At 44.0% G+C, this 18,727-nt stretch overlaps 1 protein-coding gene across 4 annotated transcripts in view; it reads right to left on the reverse strand.

The window, feature by feature from the left end:
- The window catches only part of DCDC2 (doublecortin domain containing 2), a 183,591-nt gene that overhangs the window by 5,447 nt on the left and 159,417 nt on the right, over positions 1–18,727 (reverse strand). For all 4 annotated transcript variants that reach the window (XM_013977473.3, XM_084967569.1, XM_084967571.1 and 1 more), the window contains one exon: positions 428–730. In XM_013977473.3, coding sequence (XP_013832927.3) covers positions 428–730 — 303 coding nt within the window. The remainder of the gene's footprint in view (positions 1–427; positions 731–18,727) is intronic.

The following is an 18,727-nucleotide window of genomic DNA, read 5'->3' on the forward strand; positions in this document are numbered from 1 at the left end:
GTAAAATGCAGCAATTCTACTCTCATATCACATTAATCTAGCCCCACAGTAGATGTCTTTATATTAGTTTTCTACTAGAATTCACAAATTCTTCATAAATATGGTACCAAGTACTCTCAAGTAGATAAGAGCAGGATGGAAAATGAAAACGTAAAGGCAGCTTCTGCAGCAGCATCCCTGCCCCTTGCACGTCTCATACATTACACCATCTCAGTACAATTTGGTCTTCTGCCACTAGACTGAAAACTGAGGGGTGAGATTAGAATTAGTTGGATTTCAAACTCTCTGCTCCATGGAATTCTGGAAGTGCCATAGCCATCAAGTCCTAGGTGCATGAATGATTCTCTAAGTGTGCGCACAGGGGCACACTCATGCATGCACACACAATTCATGTACACACATAAGTGAGCAAAATCAGTAGAAATACCTCTTCTTGTCCACTGCCAGCTCCTTGAGACTTTACTTCTTCATCCACTGCCTCCTGAAGCTCATTATTAGGCTGGTCCAGTTCCTCACCATTTTCTTCATCAGTGCCTCCACTCACACGGGCAGGACCTGCCTGCTCCTCCTTGTGATCTGGGGTCTCCTCCACTTGCTCTGGAGTCCCAGCAGCCTCCCTGCCTCCTTCTTCTTCAACGTCACCATTCATTCCCAAAAAGTCTTCCTTCTGCTCCACGTCCTTGTTTTCTTTCTCTCCATCTTCTTCCTCATCCACTATTTCTGCTGGCCTCTGATGAATCAAAAGGAATAATGGATAGAAGTAGGAAGTGGAACAGAGATTTTTCAATGGCACATTATAATAATGTAACAATTATTATATTACAGTCAAGTAAAACATCCTTACATTTGCATAAATGCAGTATATTCTGTGTTAACCTTTCCTGAGTACCTACGGTATACCACTCTTCACAAGTATTTTCTCACTTAATCCTCATAACTATCCTGCGAAGTTGGCATTGCCCCTATATTACAGGTGAGAAAACTAAGGTACAGGGAGACCAAAAGCCCACTGTTTATAAGTAGAAGAGACAGAATGAGAACAAAGCATGTGACTCCAGAATCAATCTCCATAGCAGAGAAAACTAACTGCAGGGTCCTTGGCCAATGTCTAGTGGAGTGTCTGGCCCAGAGGAGGAGGTAAAAAAGTTTATTTGCATGGATAGTACCATCCCCACCATTTGTGCGCAGTGTGTATTTAAATATCTAAGTACAAAAAAGGGCAATGGTGAAGGCCAGGATGATATCCAGGTTTTCCAGCAAGGAACATAGACAACTTTCCACATAAGGCCCACAAGACTTGGTAGTCTATCTTCAAATACAAAAAATGGATTTGTATGCAGATCCAAAGCCAAGAAACTATATGTTCTTTCTATAAAAATAATAATTGTTCAAGTATTATATAAACTCTAACCAGGCATTTTTACTATTGTTTTAGATACATGTAAGTCTGCTTTAAGAAAGAACAGAAGGCCAAGTTCCCGGAGGCATGACTTTGGAGAGAGAAAGACCCAGGTTCAAGTCCTGGCCAGGCACTTACTGCCTGTTACCTACCTTCTTGAATTTCAGATTCCTCAATTGTAAAATGGGAATATAATAAAAATTTCCACAGGGATTATGTAAGTTGTAAATAAGTTATAGCAAAGCACCTGGCACATCATAATCCTTAAAAAAAATTAAAATATTTTCCAATGTGTTATATTCTTTCCTGAATATATTTCTTCATTGTCCTTAATAAAATGAGGGCTTTTTAAGGATAGGGTAGAAAGAACACAGAATTTGTTTTACGTTAGGACCCCACCCCTGCCTCTTTCCAGCCGTCTGACATTGGACAAGTCACTTAATCCTCTGGCATCTGTAAAATGAAGGTCTGAGACGCAATTAACCTTGACCTCCCTTCTGATTCTATAAGTCTACTCTCTTCTAACTTCCCAAATTCTTGTTGTGGGACTATTAATGGTCTTTTTATATCAGTTAGCATACAGGTGTTCCAGGTCAAACAGCATAGGGCTCTAGGGATCCCTAAGTACGCTGCCTGGGGGAGGGCCCTAGTACGGCCCAATGCTGGACAGAAACTAAAGGTGAGGAAGGGATGCATCCGCCAGCCGATGTGTAAAGAAAGGGCAAAAGATTTATAAAATGCAGCCCACGGTGCTTGGTAAGGCTTTCTGGGTTTTCTGTGTAAGACCTAAATGAACGAAGGTGAGAAAAATCTTCACTTTCCAAAGGAGAAGACAGTTTTAGTATGTTCCCATCTCCACACCCATATCCCTCTACACAGAGAACAAACATGCCCATTAAGAGCGAAAGGATTTCTTTGCAAATTATCTCAGAGGACTGGATAACTGTGCACCACTCTCCTAGAAACTGCAATCCTTATTGTGCCTAAACTTGCCTTATTGAAACCAACTTTGTTTCAGTTTTAAAAAGAAGTTATATAGCATTTTCAATACAAAATCTTTAACAAAAGAAAATTCAAATTTTAGTGTAATCATTTAGGAATCTAGATCCATCTCTTGCCTCTAAGGATATATTACAAGCACTGATAAGGTGATGACTTCTGTCTAATTGGGAAAAAGTCTGTTTTCTTTTACTGACATCTGGATTTATACTTAAAAGTTGCAAAATGATAGAGTGTTGGTTTATAGTTTTGAGTTTCTCACCTTATCCCTTTCTTTGCTCCCAATCCCCAGACAAATAAACATTTTTTTTCCCTTTAATACAAAGAACTGTGCTGGAATATACCCTAATCTCTTTTTAAGGAAGGAGACACCAAGCCCTAAATTCAGGCTCTGTTCTCTTCGCTATTATTGCCAGCACTACTAACAAGCAGTATTATGCTTTCATCCCATTATACCTATTAGACTTTCCCTGCACAGCTATTTTAGTAGTCATCAAATGAAGCCATACCTGGTTAGCTCAACTTTAAGAAATGCAAGATTATGGGGCTGAAATACCAATTTGATCAATTTAAATAAGACGGTAACATTAGTTAAGAGGCTTATAATCCTTTAAAATATCCTGGGTATAGGACAAAATTTATTATTACTATAACACTACAATTCAGGGCAAAAAAAAAAAAGAAGGGAAAAAATGCTTCTATGACAGATCTGTAATGAATAAGTGAAAAGCAATGTGCTTTTTGGTGTAATCTCCTTTGAAGCAAGCATTAAATTATTAAAGATGTTTCCAGTGCATACATCAATCAAATCACCCCCAGAAGGAACACTGGGTTTCACACCCATACACACACACACAGAGAAAATCTATACTATGGTGAGGGCCTACAAAGCAGTAAAAAAAAAAAAAAAAAAAAAAAAAAAAAAAAAAAAAAAAAAAGAGTACTCCTTCTATGAAAGGGTGGGGTGTCCATGGTGGGAAGGAAAGAGAAAAAGGCCAGAGGCAAAGTAGGAGGTTGTATACTTCCTGCGTCCCCCTCCCTCCTTCTCTTGCTTCAGAAATATTATCAAAGAGGAGTCTGGTACCCCCCTCACACAACTCAGCACTGACATACTCCAGCAGGGGGGTCCTCACAGTGGAGAACTGCCCCAGGTGAATGGGACTCCTAGGAGGTCACAGGCAGGATAGGGCTTCTGTCCTCCCCGTGGCTAGAATGGCTCTGCTCTAGGAACTACGTCACTAGGTCATGAACTATATGCAAAGCCAGACACAGAGAATCACACTTTGTATGATTTTATTTATAAACATTCAGAATAGGTAAATCTAGTGGGTGCCAGGTTTGGGGCATGAGGTCTGAGGTCTCCTTCTGGGATGACAAGAAGCCTTGGAATGAGACAGTGGTAACAGTTGCACAAGAGTGTGAATGTACTAAAAGTCACAGGATTGTATCTTTAAAAATGGCCTGTGGTTAATTTTTTTTTTTCATTTTTTAAGTTTTATTAACATATAGTTGATTTACAATGTTGTGCCAGTCTCTGCCATATGGCAAAATGACCCAGGCATACACACATATATACATTCCCTTTATTAGATTATCTTCCACCATGGTCTATCCCAAGAGTCTGGATATCCTTTCCTGTGCTGTACAGTAGGACCTCCTTGCTTGGCCATTCCACATGCAATAGTTTGCAGCTACTAAGCCCAAACTCCCAGTCCATCCCACTCTCTCCCCCCACCCCCTTGGCAACTGCCTGTGGCTAATTTTATAAGAATCCTACTTCAATTTTCAAAAAAGCTACAGGGAAGAACTCTTGGCCACCAAGTATAGCTGTGTGGTCACCTCTCTGTGCCAGCTAAGACACCCACAGAGCATGCCACTTGACTGAGGGACCAGCCTCTGGTTAGTTCCCTGCTTTATTCTGCAATTTGGCTCTTGGGAGCCACCTCCCTGTCTTAGGTATAAATAGCTTCCTTTCAAAAATATCTGGTGAGTCTTGGTAAGAGGTTAACAGTGTAACTGAATAAATGAACTGACTAAGAGCTCTGAGACAAGCAGCTGATTTTGAATTAAAATACAGAAAGTGCTAGAAAAATACCTATCGGTCACAATATATTTTAATAATGTGCTCCCACCCCACCCCACAAAACAACTTTGCAACTACTTAATTTCTTCAAAATCCCCAAATCATCTGTCGATGGACATTTGGGTTGTTTCCATGTCTTGGCTATTGTGACTAGTGCTGCAATGAACATGCAGGTGCACGTGTCTCTTTTAAGTAGAGTTTTGTCCGGATAGATGCCCAAGAGTGGGATTGCAGAGTCATATGGAAGTTCTATGTATAGATTTCTAAGGCATCTCCAAACTGTTCTCCATAGTGGCTGTACCAGATTCGGAAGATGTGGTATATATACACAATGGAATACTACTCAGCCATAAAAAAGGATGACATAATGCCATTTGCAGCAACATGGATGGAACTAGAGAATCTCATACTGAGTGAAATGAGCCAGAAAGACAAAGACAAATACCATATGATATCACTTATAACTGGAATCTAATATCCAGCACAAATGAACATCTCCTCAGAAAAGAAAATCATGGACTTGGAGAAGAGATTTGTGGCTGCCTGATGGGAGGGAGAGGGAGTGGGAGGGATCAGGAGCTTGGGCTTATCAGACACAACTTAGAATAGATTTACAAGGAGATCCTGCTGAATAGCATTGAGAACTTTGTCTAGATACTCATATTGCAACAGAAGAAAGGGTGGGGGAAAAATGTAATTGTAATGTATACATGTAAGGATAACCTGACCCCCTTGCTGTACAGTGGAAAAATTAAAAAAAAAAATCCCCAAATCACCCTCGGCCTCTGCCCATTTAGCTGGACCTGCCTGATGGTCCAGCTAAGGAGGAACAGTCACACCCAGCCCGACACCAGCGTCAGCCCATTAAGCAAGAGATGACATGGGTACAGAGGCCATGTTCCACTTCTACCTCAAAGAACCTTACAAAGATCCTGATGATATTCACAATTTTGACAGAGAAAAACAGACACAGAAGCCAAAAGATAGCGGTTGGAGAGGGGAGAAAGGCACGGGGACACCGATGGAAGAGATAAGAGTAAGAAAGAAATCGCAAGTTCAACCTGAGAGAGAGAGGACCGAGAAAGAGAAACAGGAAAGAAGAACCGTTTTCCCCGGTCCACTCACACTGCCCCTTTACCAGGGAACAGAAGCAGAGCTCCCACACGAGACATCCCCTGTCCTTCCTGCAGAAGCCAGTTCTCACGTGATCCCAAGATTGTGTGCATCCCTGAAGAAGGTCACTGGGGTGGAGACTGGGGAAGGTTACTGGGACAAAATTTTTGCCTACTTATGTTTTCTACAATGGCGCTGTCACCTGGCAATGTGAAGCATAGACTGTGCAAGATGAGGCAGCTGTGGCACAGTGGGAAGGGAAGGCAGCAGTCACTCTCCACTTTCAGGCTAGTGAAGTCCCTTCATCTTTTGGAAACTGAGGATAACAATGACCTCACAGAAGTGCAGTAAGGACCAAAGGAGATTATGCACAAAAAAAAGACCATTATAAACTGAACAAGATATATATATGTGCGCGCACACACACACATATATGTATGTATACACATGTTTATTACTATTCCCACTCCATTTTTCTTGCCACTGGATGGAAGGAGTTGAGAGTTGCCTGGTGAAATATTATAGTACAGGACTTGCACTAATGAAATTGTATTCTAGTGGGCCACTTAGAGCAGTATCGCTTCTATATCTCATTCACATGAAAATAAACAAAATATATCAAGACTTGGCAGCTGTCTTGCTCTTTTCAGTTAATACAGTTAGAACACAGGCCTATATTCAAGTTCTGGTCCACTGAGACAGGTAGGTGTGATTTACATAAACTAATCACCCTTGCTTTTAGTTACTTATATTTACTTTTTGCTTCTGAGTTCCCTCGCATGCATTTTTCACAACAAATTTACCATCCAATAGTTTTTTTTGTTTTCTGAACCGCTATTCACTCTTAAAAGTAATACAATGTGTCAGCAAGAGAGCCCAAAACAGGATGACCTCCATAGATTAGAATAAGCAATTAGGGAACACAGGACTTCGTCTCCGGTTGAAAAGGCAGGTTGGCAGCAGCCAGTTAGGTGTATAACGATTGACAGACACGTGGGCCGTACATTATGCTTCCTAAAGCACTTTCACATATATTTTCTCATTTCGTTTTCCCAAGTGGTAGGCAGGCATGATTAGCCCCACTGTATAGAGTGAGAAACTGAGTCAGGAAAAGTCAAATAACTTGCCAAGGTGTCTGGGACCAGTGAGTGACAGCATCTTTCATCTGCATCATAAAAAAGTTAACAAACAAAGGTTCCAATTGGACAGTGGTCCCAGTAGTTTATAAACTGGTCTCCATAGTAACCAGGTACCTGGACAAGCCCCATTCTTACCGCATGACTAATGGACTAACGAGACAGAGGGCCTCACTCAGCTGAGCCAAGTTCCCTGTCTCTGCTTCTCCCCTCTCTACTCATTGCTGACCATCTTTCGTACAGTTATAGACTTTCAAAGCTGACTCTGTTCCCTGAGTATAAACCCTTTGGTCAATTAGAGATAAACCCTATTTTCTCACTGCTTTGGGCTGAACTGTGTCCCCTCAAAATTTGTACGTTAAATTCCTAACTCCCAATAGCTCAGAGTGTGGCTATCAGAGGTAATGAAGCTCAAATGAGGTCCTGAGGGGGGGCCTTAATCCACCATGACTGACATCCTTCTAAGAAGAGACTAAGACTCAGACATGTAGAGAGTAAAGACTATGAGATGACACAGGGAGAAGTCAAGCATCTACAAGCTATAAGAGAGAGATGTCTGAAGAAATCAACTCTGCCGACACCTTGATCTCTGACTTCTGGCCTCCAGACAGAACTGTGAGAAAATCAATTTCTATTGTTTAAGAACCCCAGTCTGTGGCGCTATTATGACCACTAAGCACACTGATACTCTCCCCAGGTACTTCCCCTGCAACATTCATATTCATATTATTTCCTCTCTCTCTTTAAGGAGATATTCCCTTACATAGCCCTTCTCCACAAACGAGGGAAGCCAGGTTCCTCAGAAGGGGAAGAGGCTGCAGGCTGGCTGAATATGGCAGAGCAGGAAGCCAAACCCAGTGCTTCCCAGACATGAGTATCATGTGGGGAGGGGCCAGGAGAAGGAACAACGTCCCTGCGGAAGAAGCTGTAAAGAGGCCTGGCTGCCCCCCCACCTCACCCCCACCACCACTATACTGTTTATTAGTCACTCTCTCCCTTCCACCTTTATTCACAATGCTCATCTTTCCCTTAAGTAGACCCACCTTCTTCCTGGCCCCTCAGGCAGTTATCCTCATTGTCTGTGCCCTCAGAATACCTGTCAAACTCTAAACACTGTGTCGTTATTCCCTATTTATGTGTGATATGAAAACAGTGAACATGAGGAGTTTCTGCTGTAGTGCAGTGGGTTAAGAATCTGACTGCAGCAGCTCAGGTTTCCGCAGAGGTGCAAGTTCTGCCTCTGGCCTGGGAACTTTCACAGGCCACGGGTACAGCCATTAAAAAAAAGAAAAGAAAGGAAAACAGTGAACATGAATTGTTATCAAGTAGATGCCTCAAAGGTTGTTGAATGATTGTGGAATGATGGGGAAATATCAACCTTGCCTCTCTGGAGGCCTTCAGGAAGTTTCTATGAGCAAAGGTTCTTCCTTATTCATGTTTGTATCCATCACCACATTTCCCAGAGGATTGTATATCTGTTGCCCTGAATCAAACCCAAATTCCCCTTCCACAGATAAATACCAGCATCATATGTGCCTTCAGGAAAGGACAGATGATGGTGACAAGGCTGACGTCTACGGGGTGCTCTCCTGGTACCTGGTCCTACATCCCACGCATTTCATAGGCATCATCGTATTTAAACTAACCTCAACATTATTTGAAGAAAATACCATTATCATCCCAATTTGCAGATAAACAAACTGAAGCACAGTTAGGTAAATGTGTCCAAAATGCCATCGATAGTGACAGAGAGATATGAACACTTTTATGACCATGGAACTGTACTATTTCCCCAAGATAATGTAAAAACATCCCAAACTCCACATGACGTTAAATAGTTACTTCCAGCCTCATGTCATCTAAGCCACTGCTTCTCCATCACCTGGGCATCTTATTAAATGTGGATTCTAAGTCAGCAGTTCTGAGCCTCGGCATTTCCAGCAACTCAGGTGCTGCTGATGCTGCTGGTCCCCAGGTGACACTTGGTAAGACTACAAACCACATACAACACATAAGGAGCTCCACGGGACTGGGTGAAATGGAGACCCCATTCTTAAAATGTGCACACAGACTTTCATGTGCACTGGGTCCCAGGGTAAAACAAAGTCTCCATAGGAATCTGGGTCAAACATGACTGCAGTTCTTGGAGGACATCCTGGGAAAACAGGGATGAACATGACTTGTTGTGAGGGAAGGACATTGAAAGCAAAGCTCTCGGGAATATTCAGCAGCCATGCCTTTCTCTGGAGGTGGCCATTTTGGGAAAATCTGGCCCCACCTGTCAGTCAGCGCTGAGAAGCCCCAGGGCAAACAACCCAGGTGGGATCACAGCCCCACCCCTCAGTAAACAGGCTACCTAAAGACCCCTCAGGCACACAGCTGCCTCAAATCCCATCCAGAGACTAAGCCCCACCCACCAGAGGGATTAGAATCGGCTCCACCTACCAGGGGGCAGGCATCAGCCCCTCCCATCAGGAAGCCTACAGCAAGCCCCCCATACCTACTTCAGCCACAGGGGGGCAGACACCAGAAGTAAGAGAGGCTACAACTCTATTATCTATAAAAAGGTCACCACGCCAAAAACCTATAAAAATGAAAAGACAGAGAACTATAACTCAGATGAGGGAGAAAGGGAAAACCCCATAAAATCAGCTAAGCAATGAAGAGATTCTCAGCCTCGAGGAAAAAGACTTTAGACTATTGATGCTGAAGATGATGCAAGACATTGGAAACAAACTGGAGGCAAAGATGGATAACTTACAGGAAACACTGAGCAAAGAGATACAAGATAAAAGACTTAAACAAGAAGAGATGCAAAATACAATAACTGAAATAAAAAACTCACTAGAAGCAGTTAACAGCAGTATACAGGAGGCAGAAGAACGAATAAGCAAGGTGGAGGACAGATTAGTGGAAATTATGGATGCAGAACAGAAAAGAGAAAAAAGATCAAAAAGAAATGAAGAGAGTCTCAGAGAAATCTGGGACAATGTGAAACACAACAACATCCATATTATAGGGATGCCAGAATGAGAAGAGAGAGAGCGAAGGGAACAGAAAAAATATTCCAAGTGATAATAGCCTAAAACTTCCCTAACATGGGAAAGGAAACACTCACTCAAATCCAGGAAGCACAATGAGTACCATACAAAATAAACCCAAGGAGGAATACACCGAGATACATATTAATGAAACGGACCAAAATTAAAGACAAAGAGAAAGTCTTGAAAGCAGCTAGGGAAAAGAAACAAATAACATACAAGGGAACCCCAATAAGGCTATTGGCAGATTTTTCAACAGAAACTCTGCAGGCCATAAGGGAGTGGCCTGATATACTTAACGTGATGAAAGGAAAAAACCTCCAACCAAGACTACTTTACCCAGCAAGGCTCACATTCAGATTTGAAGGAGAAATCAAAACCTTCACAGATAAGCAAAAGCTGAGAGAATTCAGCAACACTAAACCACCCTTATGACACATACTAAAGGAACTTCTATAGGCAGAAAAGAACAAGAGAAGAAGGAAAGGAAAAAGAGCAATGAAAACAAATCCAAAGCAATTAATAAAATGGCAATAAGAACATACATATCAATAATTACCTTAAATGTTAATGGACTAAACACCCCAACCAAAAGCATAGACTGGTTGAATGGATACAAAAACAAGACCCATATATATGCTGTCTTCAAGAGACCCACTTCACTTATAGGGACACATACAAATTAAAAGTGAGAGGATGGAAGAAAATATTTCATGCAAACAGGAATCAAAAGAAAGCTGGAGTAGCAATACTCATATCAGACAAAATAGACTTTAAAATGAAGAATATTTTAAGGGACAAAGAAGGACATTACATAATGATCAAAGGATCAATCCAAGAAGAAGATACAACAGTTTTAAATATCTATGCACCCAATATAGGTTCACCACAATATATAAGGCAACTGCTAACAATCTTAAAAGGACAAATCAACAATGACACAGTCATAGTGGGGGACTTTAACACCCCACTTACAGCAATGGACAGATCAACCAGACAGAAAATCAATAAGGAAACACAGGCCCTGAATGAAGCATTAAACCAGATGGACTTAATAGATATTTATAGGACATTTCATCCAAAAGCAACAGAATACACATTCTTCTCAAGTGCACATGGAACATTCTCTAAGATTGATCACATCCTAGGCTACAAATCCAAACTCAGTAACTTTAAGAAAATTGAAATCATATCAAGCATCTTTTCCGACCACAATGCTATACGACTGGAAATCAACAACAAGAAAAAAACTGCAGAAAACACAAACACGTGGAGACTCAACAACATGCTACTAAACAACCAATGGATCACTGAAGAAATCAAAGAGGAAATTAAAAAACACCTAGCAGCAAATGACAACAAAGATATGACACTCCAAAACCTATGGGATGCAGCAAAAGCTGTTCTAAGAGGGAAGTTTATAGCAATACAAGCCCACCTCAGTAAACAAGAAAAAGCTCAAATAAACAAGCTAACTTTACATCTAAAGCAGCTTGAGCAAGAAGAACAGACAAAACCTAAAGTTAGTAGAAGGAAAGAAATCATAAAGATCAGAGCAGAAATCAATGAAATAGAAACAAAGAAAACCATAGAAAAGATCAATGAAACAAAAAGCTGGTTCTTTGAAAAAATCAACAAAATTGATAAACCCCTAGCCAGACTTATCAAGCAAAAAAGAGAGAGGACTCAAATCAATAAAATTAGAAATGGAAAAGGAGAAGTAACAACAGGCATCACAGAAATACAAAGGATCCTAAGAGACTACCATATGCAACTACATGCCAATAAAATGGAAAACCTAGAAGAAATGGACAAATTCTTAGAAAAGTACAATCTTCCAAGACTAAACCCAGAATGAAACAGAAAAGATGAATGGGCCAATCAGAAGAACTGAAATTGAAACTGTGATTAAAAAACTTCCAACAAACAAAGTCCAGGACCAGATGGCTTCACAGGCGAATTCTATCAAACATTTAGAGAAGAGCTAACACCTCTCCTTCTGAAACTATTTCAAAAAATTGCAGGCAGTTCCCATCGTGGCGCAGTGGTTAACGAATCCGACTAGGAACCATGAGGTTGTGGGTTTGGTCCCTGGCCTTGCTCAGTGGGTTAAGGATCTGGCGTTGCAGACACGGCTCGGATCCTAAGTTGCTGTGGCTGTGGTATAGGACAGCGGCTACAGCTCCGATTCAACACCTAGCCTGGGAACCTCCATATGCCGTGGGAGCAGCCCAAGAAATGGCAAAAAGACAAAAAAAGAAAAAAAAATTGCAGAGGAAGGGGTACTCCCAAACTCATTCTATGAGGCCACCATCACCCTGATACCAAAACCAGACAAAGACTCCACAAAAAAAGAAAACTACAGGCCAATTTCACTGATGAACATCAATGCAAAAATCCTCAACAAAATACTAGCGAACCACATCCAACAATACCTTAAAAGGATTGTACATCATGATCAAGTGGGATTTATCCCAGGGATGCAAGGGTTCTTCAATTTCTGCAAATCCATCAGTGTGATACACCACATTAACAAACTGAAGAATAAAAACCACATGATCCTCTCAACAGATGTGGAAAAAGCCTTTGACAAAATCCAACACCCACTTCTGATTTAAAAAACCCTTCAGAAAGTGGGCATAGCGGAAACCTATGATAAAGGCCATATATGACAAACCCACAGCGAACATCAGTCTTAATGGTAAAAGGCTGAAAGAATTCCCACTGAGATCAGGAACAAGACAAGGATGTCCACTCTCGCTACTACTCTTCAACATAGTTCTGGAAGTCCTAGCCATAGCAATCAGAGAAATAAAAGGAGTCCAAATTGGAAAGGAAGAAGTAAAACTATCACTATTTACAGATGACATGATACTATACCTAGAGAATCCTAAAGACTCTACCAGAAAACAGTTAGAGCTCATCCATGAATTTGTTAGAACTCATCCATGAATTTGGAAAAGTCGAAGGATACAAAATTAATACACAGAAATCAATGGCATTTCTATATGCTAACAATGAAAGAGCAGAAAAAGAAATTAGGGAAGCAATCCCGTTTACCATCACATCCAAAAGAATAAAATACCTAGGAGTAAACCTACCTATAGAGACAAAAGACCTATAGTCTGAAAACTATAAGATGTTTATGAAAGAAATCAAAGATGACACAAATAGATGGAAAGATGCACCATGCTCGTGGATTGGAAGAGTTAATATTATCAAAATGACTATACTACCTAAGGCAATCTATAGATTCAATGCAATCCCTATCAAATTACCAAGCACACTTTTCACAGAACTTGAATAAAATATTTTAAAGTTTGGTTGGAAGCACAAAAGACCCAGAATAGCCAAAGACATCCTGAAAAAGAAAAATGGAGCTGGAGGAATCGGGTTCCCTGAACTCAGACTATACTACAAAGCAACAATCTTCAAAACCATATGGTACTGGCACAAAGACAGAAATATAGATCAGTGGAACAGGATAGAAAGCCCAGAATTAAACCCACGCACCTACAGCCAACTCATCTATGACAAAAGAGGCAAGAATATACAATGGAGAAAAGACAACTTGTTCAATAAGTGGTGCTGGGAAAACTGGACAGCCACATGGAAAAGAATGAAATTAGAACACTCCCTAACACCATACACAAAAATAAACTCCAAATAAAATAAAGACCTAGACATAAGACCAGACACTCTTAGAGGAAAACAGAGGCCAAACACTCTCTGACATAAATGACAACAACATCTTTTCAGATCCACCTCTTAGGGTATTGACAGTAAAAACAAAAATAAGCAAAATGGACCTAATCAAACTTCAAAGTTTCTGCACAGCAAAGGAAACCCTAAACAACACAAAAAGACAACCCACAGAATGGGAAAAAATCTTTGCAAGTGAATCCACTGACAAGGGATTAATCTCCAAAATTTATAAACACCTTCTGCAGCTCCATACAAAAAAAAAACAAACAACCCCATCCAAAAATGGCCAGAAGATCTAAACAGACAGTTCTCCAAAGAAGACATGCAGATGGTCAAAAAACACATGAAAAGATGCTCAACATCACTCATTATTAGAGAGATGCAAATCAAAACCACTATGAGGTACCACCTTATGCCAGCCAGAATGGTCATTATCAAACAATAAGTGCTGGAGAGGGTGTGGAGAAAAAGGAACCCTACTAACACTGTGGGTGGGATTGTAAATTGGTGCAACCACTGTGGAAAGCGGTATGGAGATTCCTCGTAAAATTCAAAATAGAATTACCTTTTGATCCAGCAATCCCACTCCTGGGCATCTATCCAGAGAAAACCATGACTTGCAAAGACACATGTACTGCGATGTTCACTGCAGCACTATTTACGATAGCCAAGACATGGAAACAACTTAAATGTCCATTGACAGAGGAGTGGATCAAGAAGATGTGGTACATATACACAATGGACTATTACTCGGCCATTAAAAAGAATGAAATACTGGCATTTTTAGCAACATGGATGGACCTAGAAATTATCACACTAAGTGAAGTCAGCCATACAATGAGACACTAACATCAAATGCTTTCACTGACATGTGGAATCTGAAAAAAGGACAGACTGAACTTCTTTGCAGAACAGATGCTGACTCACAGACATTGAAAAACTTATGGTCTCCAGAGGAGATTGTTTCGGGTGTGGGAGGATGTGCTTGGGCTGTGGGATGGAAATCCTGTGAAATTAGATTGTTATGATCATTAAAAATAAATAAATAAATAAATTCAAGAACAGCTCAGCCAAGAAAAAGAATCTGAACAGACAATTCACAGAGGAAGAAATTCTAATGGCCAATAAGCATTTGAAAAGATGTTCAATAGTGGATTGATTTCTAAAAATAGTATCTAAAGCAAAAATTAAGAACTGTATAGTGACGGAGAGAGGACAAGATGGCGGAGGAGTAGGGGGACACGCTCGCCCTCTCCCACAAACACAACAAAAAAAGCACATCTACAGAAGAAATGACTCGCACAGAACAACAACCAATCGCTGGCAGAGGAACCTAATCTCCAATAACGGCAAGAAATTCGTGACATTATTGGGCAGAACGGGAGAAAAGAGGAGAGTGAGAGAAGGTGAATCCGAGCGGGACAGGCGCTCCCGAAAGGGAACTGCGGAGGGGAAAGGGATCCCGCACCCTGGAAAGTCACCTACCGGGCGAAAGATCAAACGAACCGGAGGAATCTCCAGATGCAGAGAAGAGTGTAGCAGTAAGTTGGAGTACGGAAAAACGATCAAGAACCCAACGGACCATCTGAACTACGGGCACAGTCACCAAAAATTGAGACGCCTGGGTGGGGGCTGGGCACCGAATCCTCGGCTCCAGAGGTTAGTCCCCGGGAAAGGGCCGGGGGACGCCTGGGTGGGGGTTGGGCACCGAGACCTCAGCTCTGAAGGTTGGTCCCCGAGAGGGGGCCGGGGACGCCTGGGTTGGGGCTGGGCACCGAGACCTCGCCTCCGAAGGTTAGTCCCCAAGAAAGGGCCGGGGGACGCCTGGGGGGGGGGCTGGGCACCGAGACCTCGGCTCCAGAGATTAGTCCCCGGGCTAGGGGGGCGGGGAAGAGCGGAAACTGCTTGGGAGGTCTCTAAACCATTTGACGGGGCAGAGACTGCCTGGGAGACTAGAAAACAAAGCTGTCGCAGAGGAAGGGAGCAATACTCTAGGGGCGGGGAAGTGGAAAGCCGCCTCAGAGGGAACCTGGGAGAAGAGCCTGGTCTGCGCCAGTGCTGGGGAGGGGAGAGAAGAAGGGGTGGGTCCCCATAGAATACCCCCCACGCCACAACAAGCTTACAGGCCCGCTAGCTAGCAGAAAGCTGTGCTTCCCAGTGCATTCCCTCCCCCCACCCCCACCACCCCCTACGCTCTCGCCGAACCTGGGGCTGCCTGCCATCCAGGAGGGCTGGCCTCAACAATTGCCTGAAGCCTACCACCGCAGGGGCTCTCCCTGCACAGGCCTGCTTGCCCTTTGGAGGGGCTACACTTCCACAGAGCAGCACCAAACACCACCAGCCCCCTAAAAAAGGCCTGCAGCCCAGAAAAGCTAGAACAAGCCTAGCCAGGCCGTGAATAGATCGACCTAATTCTCTGACGGTTTTTCTGAGACGGGCTCCCCCGGGGAGGAGCCTCTTGAGTCTCCAAGGGCCTTGCTACACGCCCAAGACCCTAGGGGGTGCTAAGACCTAGTGGACCAGCTGCATAGGACTGCCAGCTCCAGGCAGGACCCCCTGCAGCCCAGAAAAGCTGCAACAAGCCTGGCCGAATCGGGAAAAGATCTCAGACGGTCTTTCTGAGTCGGGCTGTCCTGGGGAGGAGCCTCTTGAGCCTCCAAGGGCCCTGCTACCCGCCCAAGACCCCAAGGGGTGCTGAGACCTAGTGGACCAGCTGCATAGGACTGCCAGCTCCAGGCAGGACCCCCTGCAGCCCAGAAAAGCTGCAACAAGCCTGGCCGACTTGGGAAAAGATCTCAGACGGTCTTTCTGAGTCGGGCTGTTCTGGGGAGGAGCCTCTTGAGCCTCCAAGGGCCCTGCTACCCGCCCAAGACCCCAGGGGGTGCTGAGACCTAGTGGACCAGCTGCATAGGACTGCCAGCTCCAGGCAGGACCCCCTGCAGCCCAGAAAAGCTGCAACAAGCCTGGCCGAATCGGGAAAAGATCTCAGACGGTCTTTCTGAGTCGGGCTGTCCTGGGGAGGAGCCTCTTGAGCCTCCAAGGGCCCTGCTACCCGCCCAAGACCCCAGGGGGTGCTGAGACCTAGTGGACCAGCTGCATAGGACTGCCAGCTCCAGGCAGGACCCCCTGCAGCCCAGAAAAGCTGCAACAAGCCTGGCCGAATCGGGAAAAGATCTCAGACGGTCTTTCTGAGTCGGGCTGTCCTGGGGAGGAGCCTCTTGAGCCTCCAAGGGCCCTGCTACCCGCCCAAGACCCCAGGGGGTGCTGAGACCTAGTGGACCAGCTGCATAGGACTGCCAGCTCCAGGCAGGACCCCCTGCAGCCCAGAAAAGCTGCAACAAGCCTGGCCGACTTGGGAAAAGATCCCAGACGGTCTTTCTGAGTCGGGCTGTCCTGGGGAGGAGCCTCTTGAGTCTCCAAGGGCCCTGCTACCCGCCCAAGACCCCAGGGGGTGCTGAGACCTAGTGGACCAGCTGCATAGGACTGCCAGCTCCAGGCAGGACCCCCTGCAGCCCAGAAAAGCTGCAACAAGCCTGGCCGAATCGGGAAAAGATCTCAGACGGTCTTTCTGAGTCGGGCTGTCCTGGGGAGGAGCCTCTTGAGCCTCCAAGGGCCCTGCTACCCGCCCAAGACCCCAGGGGGTGCTGAGACCTAGTGGACCAGCTGCATAGGACTGCCAGCTCCAGGCAGGACCCCCTGCAGCCCAGAAAAGCTGCAACAAGCCTGGCCGACTTGGGAAAAGATCCCAGACGGTCTTTCTGAGTCGGGCTGTCCTGGGGAGGAGCCTCTTGAGTCTCCAAGGGCCCTGCTACCCGCCCAAGACCCCAGGGGGTGCTGAGACCTAGTGGACCAGCTGCATAGGACTGCCAGCTCCAGGCAGGACCCCCTGCAGCCCAGAAAAGCTGCAACAAGCCTGGCCGACTTGGGAAAAGATCTCAGACGGTCTTTCTGAGTCGGGCTGTTCTGGGGAGGAGCCTCTTGAGTCTCCAAAGGCCCTGCTACCCGCCCAAGACCCCAAGGGGTGCTGAGACCTAGTGGACCAGCTGCATAGGACTGCCAGCTCCAGGCAGGACCCCCTGCAGCCCAGAAAAGCTGCAACAAGCCTGGCGGAATCGGGAAAAGATCTCAGACGGTCTTTCTGAGTCGGGCTGCCCTGGGGAGGAACCTCTTGAGTCTCCAAGGGCCCTGCTACCCGCCCAAGACCCCAGGGGGTGCTGAGAACCAAGTGAAATCTGCTACCATCGTGGGGTGGACCTCCCAGTCCTGTCTGCCCTCAGGAAGTCCTCCTTTGCTTCAAAGAAACACTGTTAGTCCCATCAACACTCCAGAAAAGCCACACTGCCTCAAAAAAAGATTGACCAACAACGACAGCCCTCAGGAAATATTCCAGGGCAGTGACAAGGCAAACACTACCCGATAACAGAGAGTACAACTCCCTCAGGAGAAAGAAGACAACAAGCAAGATGAAGAAGCTGAGAAACCACCCCCAGTCAAACCAACAGGAGAACTCACCTAAAACAGTCAACAATGAAACTGATCTCTGCAGTCTGACAGACCTGGAGTTCAAAAGAGAAATAGTGAAAATACTGAAGGAATTAAGAGAAGATATGAACAGCAATGCAGATACCCTCAGAAAGGAGCTAGAAAATATAAGGAGGAGCCAAGAAAAACTAGAACATTCATTTGCAGAGATGCAAACTGAACTAGGGGCAGTAAAAACCAGAATGAATAATGCAGAAGAACGAATCAGTGATATGGAAGATAGAATAATGGAAATCACTCAATCTGGTCAACAGACAGAAAACCGAATCAAAAAACTGGAAAGCAATATAAGAGACCTATGGGATAATATAAAACGGGCCAATCTACGCATAATAGGAATTCCAGAAGGAGTAGAAAAAGATAAAGGAATGGAAAATATATTTGAAGAAATTATCGCTGGAAACTTCCCAAATCTAAAGGATACTGGATTCAAGATACAAGAAGCACAGAGGGCCCCAAACAAACTGAACCCAAACAGACCCACACCAAGACACATCATAATAAAAATGGCAAAAGTTAGTGATAAAGAGAGGATCCTAAAGGCAGCAAGAGAAAAACAGAATGTTACCTACAAGGGAACCCCCATAAGAATATCAGCTGATTTCTCTACAGAAACACTACAGGCCAGGAGGGAATGGCAAGAGATATTTAAAGTGCTCAAAGGAAAAAATATGCAACCTAGAATACTTTATCCAGCAAGAATATCATT

Source organism: Sus scrofa, chromosome 7, assembly GCF_054392235.1.
Source record: "Sus scrofa isolate SSC_HxYL_T2T_F1_AM1 chromosome 7, Sscrofa_HxYL_maternal_Yorkshire_Landrace_v2.0, whole genome shotgun sequence".
Lineage (NCBI taxonomy): Eukaryota > Metazoa > Chordata > Mammalia > Artiodactyla > Suidae > Sus > Sus scrofa.